We start from the raw sequence: 11589 nt of genomic DNA, 5'->3' as shown, positions 1-11589 counted from the left end.
ATATGTTCCACAGTCCACTAACTTGCCCTAACGCCAGTCATCTCTCTTTAGCATCCCAGCAGACAGCGAGATCCCGCAGCAGCTTTCTCACCTGTGGCTTCTTGGTGATGCCAGGCTGTCATTGAACAGACTGGTTGCCCTTTGGGGTCCCAGGAATAAGTCTCCTGACCCATTTGCAAATCAAACCACACATAATGAATGGAATCTCTCGTCAAAAGAAAAAAAACTTTTATTTTTTCTATTGCATAAATAATGGTAAATTAGACTCTTTTTATACAGATTATATATTTACAGACAAGTTTGGTTAAAGAAAACATCTGGTAAATATGGCAGTTTTCCTTTATACACTAAGATAACATATTAATAATATATACTTCATTTGATTGGTAAGTTGCATGCTAAGTTAATTTATATTAATATGTACATTTTATATAAAGATTCTTTTTTGACTAGTCTGCTGACTTTCTCATCACTTAATAGCAGAAATCATCAACTAATACTGAATGAGAGAAAATGGGATGCTAATGAGGTAAATGGGAAGATGGTGATTGATGAGCTCCATCTTAGTGGCTTATTCTGGATATGAGAGCTGCCAAGCTCCAATCGTCCTGGCCGTGATCAATCCCCAGCTGTGCTTCTATTTACACCCAACATATTGGGGGCAATATACAAAATACAGTCATTTACTACTGTGCTTTGAGAGACAGCTCATGTCCCAAGTCTAATGACTGCTACAATCACAGCAACCCTCCTCCCCACCCAACAGATGACAGTTCACCAACCCAATGCCTGGACAGACTTTCTGAGTCTAATTTTTCTCCAAAGTCATTGTTTTTGGTTAGTCCTTGGAGAAATAGCTTCTTCCTGGAATCAGAACTGGGGAAGAAAATCAGACCCCACTAAGAAGCCACTCGAGGACCCCTGAAAGCTGATTTTGAGCTAAGAAAGAGAAAATATGCTTTAATTTTCCTTGGAGAGAGTTGAGAGGCACTGGCTTGTGCAACTCTCCACCAGGAGCTGAGAGGATCCTTTCTTGGCCAATCTAGGTCTTTCCCAGGGAGAACAACAGGGTTTGTTAGAAAAACAATTACTGGGATGTCAGTCTACTTTAGGAAGAGGGAAAAAAGAAGGAGAATCTAGGGTTTTATGTTGCCTGGGGCAGAAGGGTTAGAGACTTGTGGATCCTGCAGTTGCTCTCTTCCTGCCCTCTCTCCCTGCTCATGGGTGGGCCACATCAAAAGCAGGCACCGCTCAGCACTCAGCATCCCTCATTAGCCGTTTACAGAAATATCGCAGGTGGCCTGTGCCCCGGGACTCTTAATCTAATTCCTCACAATCACCAGAGATCACGACCACCTTCTTTCTGCGGTATTAGGAATAATTACAAGCCACTATCAACATATGCTGGAAGTGCTGTTATAGTGGCCAAAAAAAAAAAAAAAACAAGGAAAGAAAGAAATAACTGGAAATTGTGCTCTTTATTCAGTAGCTTTCAGTAAGGCTTTCTCAGATGGAGAAATACCCAACTCTTCTTGGAATCTGCCATTGTTTCCTCCAACTTCCTCCTGATTCACGTAGCCTTTGGGGAGGTGACTGACTCCCTTTATTTTCACACTTGCCAAGACAAAGACAGAAAGCTCATCTTTGATGCTCCCTCCAGTCAGCAAGTCCTTAGGGAATAAACAAAACCTCTTGCCTGCAAGATATGACACACTTGACATACACCAATTTGCATTGTTTCATTTACAGACAGCGGACACCAAAAGAGAGACTTTATCACAACTGCCTCTTGGGACTTGTGTTCAAAAAGGAGCTGCCAGTTCCTAGTGCAATTCATGGGGGAAATCCAGATCCTCTCAGTAGCGAGTATTCACTCCATCTTGTTTCAGACAAAACAGATGGGAGGGCTTGTCTGGTTGACTTTTCCTCTGGCTTTAGAGAAACCTGAAGTCAGGGAGGAATGTCACTCAACATAACCTAGATAGTGGGTGGAAGAGTCCTAACTCCTGGGCTTTCTCCAGCTGGTAGTACCAACCACAGTTTGAGTTCTTTCCTCTGCTCTCCTGGCCTCAGTTTAACAGGTCTGAGTGCCCTGGGAGAGGCATTCTGGGCTTGACAGATGTCAGCATCCTCCCAGGACTGGCGAGCTACCAGCCTGCTCTTGAAATCCACAGAGCCTGTCATGTGGATCAGACTGATGGGCAACCCCTTGACACTCAATGCTCTGCATGTTTCCAAAGTAGGCCGGCAATCCGGAGAAGAACTTCAGAGGACAGCATCTGCAGCCCTTTAAGAACTTTCTTTGTCTCTCTCAGGTCCAGGGATGGAGCAATATCACAGTTGCACCTTGCATTCCCTGGAATATTTCTTCCTAATTAGCCTGCTCTTCTATCCCACCGGAAAATTCCAGCCTCTGTATCCTTTCCACTTGGACAGTAACTTCTAACAGTGTGAGAAGCACTAGTTTGAAAGCCAACCCATCACACCTGAGGAAAAGAGATGGGTGAGTCTATGCCTGGCATGGGGGGTGTGCTCAACTGATGAACTACCCCAAGGTCAGGGTAAGGACAGGTGACTGGGCGAGCTTTTCCACTTTCAGAGGACTGTCTTGTGGGTGGGGCTGGAAAAACCTCATTCTTTGTGATATATTTCCAGTCAATGAAATGAAATTAATTTTGCCTTGGAGACATTTTGAACAATATCATCATGTCTCTCGAGACCCTATAAAGAGTCCCAAATGAATATGAAGGAGAAACCACAGCTGTCAAAGTGACCATATGCATTACCAATGACCATAGGATACTAAGAGAAATGCTTGGCTTGTTGGCATAATTGATCTCATTCCTCCAAACCAATCATACACTTTGGGTATTTGTTCCCTCCAAATTTCATGTTGATCTCCAATGCTGGAGGTGGGGCCTGCTAGCAGGTATTTGGGACATAGGGACAGATTCCTCATGAATGACTCGGTGCCCTCCCCGTAGTAATGAGTGAATTCTCACTTTATTAGTTCATGCAGTTGCTGGTTGTTAAGGAGACTGGCACCTCCTCTCCTCTCTCTTGCTCCTGTTCTTGCCATGTGACGTGCCTGCTATCCCTTCACCTCCCACCATTAGTCAAAGCTTTCTGAGGCTTCACCAGAAGCCAAGTAGATGTTGATACCTTGTTTATACAGCCTGCAGAACCGTGCACCAAATAAACCTCTTTTCTTTATAAATTACCCAGTGTTATAAATTATCCTTTATAGCAATGCAAAATGTACTAACATACACCTATTTATGCCAGGGCCAAAAAGGGCCAAAAAATTGAGGACAGTCCCCTGAGTGACTTAGTCAAAGCAAGTATGAAGTGAGGCTGAATAGTTGTGGCACTCAAATTATCATGGAGACAGAATCAGTAAGAGGCAGCCCTCATTCTCCTCTATGTTGCCATCACTTTAAATAATTTAAATGGAAAAGTCTTAGCTGGTGAATGCTTCTTTTTTTAACTTACTTTTTGAGATGAAGTTTTGCTCTGTTGCCGAGGTTGGGGTGCAGTGGCGCGATCTCGGCTCACTGCAGCCTCTGCCTCCAGGGTTCAAGTGATTCTCCTGCCTCAGCCCTCCAGAGTAGCTGGGATTACAGGTGCCCGACAGCATGCTCGGCTAATTTTTGTTTTTTATTTTTTAGTAGAGATGGGGTTTCACCATGTTGGTCAGGCTGGTCTTGAACTCCTGGTCTCAAGTGATCCACCTGCCTAGGCCTCCCAAAGCGCTGGGATTACAGGTGTGAACCACCGCACCTGGCCCTTAATGCTTCTTTTCTATTTCAGACAGATTCTCCCCTTCTAGGGCAGTTGAGCAATCAGGTGTGGAGGGAAGATGGCTATGGTAAGGCCTTTAGGTTGCGGACTCTTAGCTCCATGGGGATCACTGAAGAGGCCAATGAGAATGTTCTGATTTGAGGTCTTTTAAGACAGATGTTCTTCAGGTCGCAGCTCTGCAGACCTCCTGGTTATACAACCAGGATGTGCGATGTGCTGAAGTCTAAAAGTTTAATCTCAGTTCATCTGTATCATCACGGTGATATAGGAAAAGGGGCCCTTCCTAGCAGGGGAATTCCAGACCCTCCCTGTATCTTGGTGACACGGTGAAAAATGTAATGACTAGGGCCTTTGGAGAAATAGTGTGGCAAAATGACCCAACAGGGGTTGAGACCTGCAGTTAGGAGGAGCAGAGCTTAGCGGCTTCTGCAAGGAAGGAGAGCAAGGACACAGTAAACATGGATCCCAGGACATGCGACCACACAAGGCCAGGTCAGCCCAAACCGGGGAGCTGTCCTGGGTGGTTGCACCCTTCATTTTCTGTCCATGCCCTCACAGGGCCTCAGGGAAACTGCTAGATTTAGGTGAAGAGCAATGTGCAAAACTGTCTTTGATTTATGACCTGAGTCTGGACTTAAGCCTTGTAGGAGGCATTTGGAATAAAAGGTAAATGTTTCCCTCTCAGTTCTGAAACATACCGCTTTATGATTCTATGAATGGGAAGTTGGGAGGGGCATTACTGTCAAAAGCAGCTGTTCATTTTTCATAGGCTCTTTTGGATAACTGCAAGATCGTAGACCATTTGTCAAGTGAAATTTGAGACAGGGCAGGTATCGAAAAAGGAGACTCGTAAGACACATCTTGTTCTCTGCAAATAAAACACCCAGACATTTCTGAAACCACTGGGTTTGCCTAAGACCACATGTAAACCTCAGTTCACCAAAGTTCACACGTCTGGCTTGCGAGAGTGTGTCTCAACAGGCAAACCGTTACTTTTAAAGACTGGAGGCTTAAAATCTTGTTTGCCTTCCAAGATGATATTTCTGCCTGTTTACCTAGATTAAGGGGTCCTGGCTCTGGACCCTGGGAGAAGGGGCTGGGAGTAGGGATGGGGAGATACCAGGGCTTACAGGTAGCTCCTGTTCTCTTGAGTAAATAGAAGGACAAGTTCAAATGCAAGACAAAAAGGCAGAGAAACCACCCAGATTCTTTAAGGGTAATTGCCTCTCCCAGCAGGATACAGATGCAGAGAGTCAGGTTGCACTCAGGCTGAACTGGGAGTGTTCTTCAAGAAAATGTTCCCTATTTTTGTGTGCCTTGGCAAATTCAGGGTGGAATGCAAGGGTTGCCATGGTAATATCCCTCTTTTTTTTGTCAGATCAGTCACGTGGGACCCATGCACATTCTGGAAGCCACTGCTAATAGTTCCGATGCTACATTCTGTTTGGGGGCTTTGTTGGTATCTGGAACGGTGGGGCACAGCTTCTTTGGGGATCAAGGGAGTCAGGGTCCATTTCCCCTTCTCTCCCAAGGAAACTGCCTTCTTGATCATCACTTGTATTTTCTGGGGGGGTGGGTATCTGCTCTTGCAGCAAGAATGAGCCAACCTGCATTTGTCAATCCCTCAGTCTCCCCACAGTTGGGCAGCCAAGGTCACTGGTTCCTAAGTCTATTAGCTGGAGGACAGAGCGAGGGGTGGGCTCTTCCCTCTCAATTCCTGCAGAAGTCACCTCCAGCTGGGGCTACATGGCATCCCTTGGGAATGGGAGACCAGGACCTTCTGGAACCTTCAGCCATTAGCTTCATAGCCACCATGATGGGGACACTGACTGGCATGGGGCCCTGGCATAAAATTTGTGTGAATGGGGCTGGGAGTTGGCTGCCTGACAAAGAAGCCTTCCTTATACCCAAGACAAAACTGTCCAAGAAAAGCAATCAGGGTGCAAGTCACCGGGACAAACTCTGAGCTCCTGAAGTCTAAGGAATGCTGCTAGCTCAGGGCCGTCTCCACCCACTGTGTCCTTTGGTCCTTGGGTGCCACGTGGGGGGTCACCACGGTGGGAAGTTAACTCCTAAGTTGTCAGAAAGAATTCCGCATCTTCCTTCTTGCTGTCTTTCTCTAGCAGTCCACAGAGGAATGCCTTCTCTTAGATTTTCTCCTGGGGAGGGTGGGCTTGCTTCCAGGTCACTGGGAGTGAGAAGAAGGGTCACTGTTAGGGAAGGAATCCTGCAGGCTTTGTAGAAAACAGGATGATGGCGCCTCTCCAGAACTCCTTTTCCTCCCTACTCCTGCACAGTGGCTACTCTCTCTGCTGATGAAATCTAACCCCCACCTCCTGAAGGGTCTCTGTTCTCCAGCGGGAGGCAGAAGAACTTGCAGAAAAGCCACCTTCGAAGAAGTACTCATTTTCTGCCCTGAAGACCAGCCTCAGCTGCGGCATTTCAGGCCCCTCTCATGGGGGAGGGGGCTTTGAAGAATCATCCCTGGGGTTTCTACCCAGTCTACTTAGGGTCCTGCACCCCTATCCCCAGGAGGACGTGGTTTGGTGGTTCAGGGGTCAGGGAAAGATAGGAAAGTATATCCCTTCAAGATCTGCTCTGCCCTCCCATCCAAATCCAGCTGGGAGAGGGCAAACTGCCCAGGGCAGATATTAAGGATGAGGTTGATCGATGTGTTAGTATTCTGCATTTGGACCTGTTCTAGTTCAGAATTCCAATCCTAAGGGGACAGTAGTGAGTCAGCCAACGGGAGCGACAGAAGGGGCAGGCATGCAGTGTGCAGGCAGCAGGGCAGGTAAGGGGGAAAGGCAGGTTGCTGCCTCCTTGGTCTGGCCTTGCTGGGCTGAAGTCCAGGAAGTTTTGCAGAGGGACCTGCAATCCCCCAGGCTCTTGGGAGCTTACATCTCCTCCCTCCTCTATACTATGGCTCAAACCCTAGTTTTACTTGTGCTCATCAGGAATATTCACACTCTCCCACAAAGGGAAAGTTTCTAGAGCTGCCCCCAGGCTGTTGCCAGGAGCACTTGCAGAGGTGAATGAGAAAACTCTCATCGGAGACCTTGGGTGCTCCAAGTCTGAGAAGGCAGTAGGGAGGAAGCTGAGCGGGAAGACAGGGAGGGAGATCAGGAACACACAATGCACCAAAAACCCTACCCACTGCACTGAGACAAGAAAGCTTCTGGTGGCTCGATACTGGAAGAAAGTGGGGAAGCATGTAGGTTTAGGATGTAATCAAAAGAAGTAGGAGCAAGGTAATTCCATTACAAAATAAAGACCTGAGCTTGGAAAAGTACAAAGGGAACTATTACATCTAGAGATTACTGGCTAATCTGACTACACAAGCTTGAATTCGTAGTAGTGGCTGACATCTAGGAAAAGTCAGGAAATTACAGACTTGGAATGGAGTTGAAAACAGATCCTTGGTTCAGGTTCAGTTACCTTCCCCAACGAAAGTATTCTGCAGGCAGGAGTAAATTACCTGTTCTGTTGGCTAAACTCATAAACATCTTTTCCCCCCACCTCCTGAAAATAAGTCAGTTGCAGAATCTGAAGGCCAGAAGATCTTATGTAAAATACAGTTGTTTGATCTCTCCATCTTTCCATTTTGGATTGCATTTCTCTTTTTAGCTGGGGAAGACTAACTAACAAAGCAAACTCCAAGGTAAGGGAAAGGTAAGATGCACGAGGACCTTAACTTACAAAGGTCATCTGGCATAGAGACACGGTGGGTCTCCATGACTCCAGATGGCTGGGTGTGGGTGTCAAAACCTCACCACCAGTCTCAGTCCCCTCCCCCTCAACCTGCCTCACCCCTGCCCCAAAGAAGCAGGGATGAGTGTGGGAGGGAGGACAAGCTTATATTAGGTGTAAGCGATTAGGGAAGAATGACATCACACACGAAGAAGCCAAATATATATATCTGTCTATGTTATAGAGATGCCCACGATTACGCTTCTTTTTTTTTTCTCTAATGGCAGCACAGGCGGCAAAGCTGGGAGAAAGGCTCTCTGCAGGTTCCAAAATGCTGGTGCGGGATGGGCTCTAGGAACAGAAAGCCAAGTGCCAACGGAAACTGAGAGCACCCCAGCTCTACCAATGGCAGTCCTCTAGAAAAGGCAGTAAGAACGGAAGCGGTGAGGGGTGCAGCTAAAGACCGCCAGGGGCTGCACCTCACTTAATGGCTTTCCCCTCATGCCTTGGGGGGGTCTCCACTGGATGGAGGAAGGAAGCCAGGGTGGGATGGAAAGCCCTCTCTTCTGTGGCAACCCAGAAGTCAGCCTCTTGGAACTGAGGGTTGACCTCAGCAGAGAGTCTCCTGTTGACCCTTGGGTTGAAAGAATGGGGAGTGGAGGTGACTGTGTGTTCATGCCTCTCTCTTGCTCTCTCACCATTATACCTGGATGGCCGCTGGAATTCCGAGATGAAGATGAAGTTTTTCTCTAGAGTTATGACTGATGGTTGAAGCAGTAATTCGGAAATCCTGGCTATTTATTGCATTAGAAAACAAAACCATTAAAGCACTGAAGACAGCCCTTTAGTGTCCCTGCCAAGGAGATGAAGCTGAAGTGCAACCCCAGTTGCACTCAACCTTGGGTTCTTTACTGAACGGTTCCATCGTCCGCATCCATCCATAGTCCAAAGGTCCATGTCTGCTGTGTGGAGGAAGAGTCTGCCCGCGGGCATGCACATGCGCGGTGAGCTGCAACACAGTGTGGCTGGCGGGAGGCTGCTACTCCATGCCACTCCGGAGTATCTGGTTGGCTGCAATCAGCATGACGCTGATGATGAAGGCCATAGCAAAGGCGCATATGAGGCTCTTCCGGACGCAGGTCTGTCTGTTCTGCTTCTGGGAATGCACTGGTGGTGGGAGGAGCAGGTGTGGGAGGAAGGAAGAGGGGTTGGGAGAAGACAGAAGAGAGAAATAACACAGTGAGATAGGTTGCAACTCTTCCTCAACAGGCCAGCAGTGAGTCCTATAGGATGAGACTGGTCAAATCAAGTTGACAGGCACTTATGGGACTGTTACCATGGAGACTGCATAATATAAAACACCTTCTGGTGAAAGGTATGAAATGAGAAAACTTCTATAACAAGAACCACGATGGACGTGATGTTCAGCTTTCTGATAGAATAGAGCTAGAATGACTTTCAGAGCCAGGAAATATGGGACATTTCAGAGTCAGTTTCATAAAAGGCATCATCCGGTGATTGCTGTATCCATGTCTGCAGCCGATAGGAACAGAGCAGAAGTTCAGATGCTTCCCTACATCTCTGTAATCAGCTGGGTGCTACTTACCTTTCCTGGACGTTTTTTTGGGTTCTGCTAGTCAAATCACTGTAAGTGACTTCTTGCATTATTTCAGACACACACATAGTGGTTCTACGGTGGGGTCGTTGGACAAGCAGCGTCCCCATTGCTGAGAGCTTGACAGCTTTTTTTTTTTTTTTTTGAGACAGTGTATTGCTCTGTCTCCCAGGCTGGAGTGCGGTGGTACTATCGTAGCTCACTGCAGCCTTAACCTCCTGGGCTCAAGGTGTCCTCCCACTTCAGCCTCCTGAGTAGCTGGAACTACAAGTGTGCACCACTGTGCCTGACTAATTTTTTAAATTTTCATTTTTGTAGAGATGGGGTCTTGCTATGTTGCCCAGTACAATCTCAAACTCCCCTGGGCTCAAGCCACCCTCCTGCCTCTGCCTCCCAAAGTGTTGGGATTACAGGCATGAGCCACCATGCTTGGCCACTGAGAGGTTTTTGAAAATGCAGATTCTTGACTGGGTTTGGTGGCTCTCACGCCTGTAATCCCAGCACTTTGGGAGGCTGGGGTGGGCAGATCACCTGAGGTCAGGAGTTTGAGACCAGCCTGGTCGACATGGTGAAACCCTATCTCTACTAAAAATACAAAAATTAGCCAGGTATGGTGGCACACGCCTGTAATCCCAGCTACCTGGAAGGCTGAGGCAGGAGAATCACTTGAACCTGGGAGACAGAGGTTACAGTGAGCTGAGATCATGCTACTGCATTCCAGCCTGGGCGTCAGAGCAAGACTCTGTTTCAAAAAAACAGGCAGATTCTTGTCCAGCCCCCACCCCAGATCTGCTGAATCAGAGGCTCTGGGAGCGGGGGCCCCATCTGTGTTTAACAAGCCCTCCATTAGAGCTGGGATGCTGCTGACGTTGGGGAAGTGGGGATTGCGCAAGGCTGTGGTGAGCTATGGTCACACCACTGTATTCCAGCCTGGGCCACAGAGGGGTGAGACCCTGCAGGAGAGAGAGAGAGAGAGAGAGAGAGAGAAAGGAAGGAAGGAAGGAAGGAGAAAGAAAAAAGAAAGAGAAAGAGAAAGAAAAACAAAGAAAAAGAAAGAGAAAGAAAGAAACAAAGAAAGAAAGAGAAAGAGAGAAAGAAACAAAGAAAGGAGAAAGAAAAAAAGAAAAAAAGAAGAAAGAAAGAGAAAGAAAGAGAGAAAAAAAGAAAAGAACACTCACTCCAGAGTTTTTCATTCAATAGGCCCGGAGTAGGATGGAGTTGCTGGGGACAGGAGGGGTGTGTGTGTGTGTGTGTGTGTGTGTACGTGTGTGTACGTGTGTGTGTTGTTGGGGACATTAAATCAGGGGTGTTGAAGAAGATGGCTCTTTACATTCAGCTGTTAAAGAAGACTGCATAGCAAAAGAAAAAGGTCAAGGTTGTATCCACATGCCTTTAAAGAATGTAAAAATCACTCAAGCTCAAAAGGAGAAAGAGAGAGAGAGAAAGAAAGAAAGAAAGAAAGAAAGAAAGAAAGAAAGAAAGAAAGGAAGGAAGGAAGGAAGGAAGGAAGGAAGGAAGGAAGGAAGGGAGGGAGGGAGGGAAGAGAAAGAACAAAAGAAAGAAGAAAGAAATAAAGAAAGAGAAAGAAAGAGAAAGAGAGAAAGAAAAAGTAAGAAAAGAGAGAAAGAAAGAACAAAGAAAAAGAAAGTGAGAAAAAAAAGAAAGAAAAGAGAGAAAGAAAGAACAAAGAAAGAAGAAATAAGGAAAGAAAGGAGAAAGAAAGAGAAAGAGAGAAATAAAGAAGAAAGAAGGAATGAAAGGAGAAAGAAAGAGAAGGAAAGAAAGAAGAAAGAAGAGAAAGAAGGAAAGAAAGGAGAAAGAGAAAGAAAGAGAAGGAAGGAAGAAAGAAAGAAGAAAAGAAAGAGAAAGAAAGAAATGAAAGAAAGGGAGGGAGGAGAAAGAACAAAAGAAAGAAGAAAGAAATAAAAATGAAAGAAAGAAAAAGAAAGAGAAAGAGAGAAAGAAAAAGAAAGAAAAGAAAGAAAGAAGAAGGAAAGTAGAAAGAGAGACAGAAAGAAGTAAAGAAGAAAGGAGAAAGAAAGAGAGAGAAAGAGAGAGAAAGAAAGAAGAAGGAAAGAAAGGAGAAAGAGAAAGAAGGAAAGAAAGGAGAAAGAAAGAGAAACAAAGAAAGAAGAAAGAAAGAAGAGAAAGAAGAAAGGAGAAAAAGAAAGAAGGAGGGAAGAAAGAAAAAAGACAAGAAAGAAAGAAAGAGAGAAAGAGAGAAAAAAAAAGAAAGAAAGAAAGAAAGGAAGGAAGGAAGGAAGGAAGGAAGGAAGGAAGGAAGGAAGGAAGGAAGGAAGAGCGGGCTTTGATGAAGTGCATCGGGGATCCTAGGCATTGCATTACCTCAGGGAAACTAAGTGGATGTCAGAATGTCTTTCCCGTCTCCTTCTTTTCCTCTACGCTTTCTCCCTTGCCCTCTGTCCTGCAGTGGTGCATGGTTCCCCAATTAGCTGAGAGGACACATCTGTGCCCTGGAGGTC

At 46.1% G+C, this 11589-nt stretch overlaps 1 protein-coding gene across 6 annotated transcripts in view; it reads right to left on the bottom strand.

The window, feature by feature from the left end:
• Positions 1-211: 211 nt before the first annotated feature.
• CALN1 (calneuron 1) overlaps positions 212-11589 on the bottom strand; it is a 662896-nt gene continuing 651518 nt past the window's right edge. For all 6 annotated transcript variants that reach the window (XM_050783591.1, XM_050783597.1, XM_050783596.1 and 3 more), the window contains one exon: positions 212-8658. In XM_050783591.1, coding sequence (XP_050639548.1) covers positions 8531-8658 — 128 coding nt within the window. In that variant the 3' untranslated portion in view covers positions 212-8530. The remainder of the gene's footprint in view (positions 8659-11589) is intronic.

Source organism: Macaca thibetana, chromosome 3, assembly GCF_024542745.1.
Source record: "Macaca thibetana thibetana isolate TM-01 chromosome 3, ASM2454274v1, whole genome shotgun sequence".
NCBI lineage: Eukaryota > Metazoa > Chordata > Mammalia > Primates > Cercopithecidae > Macaca > Macaca thibetana.
This window is presented reverse-complemented; position numbering and strand designations above follow the sequence as displayed.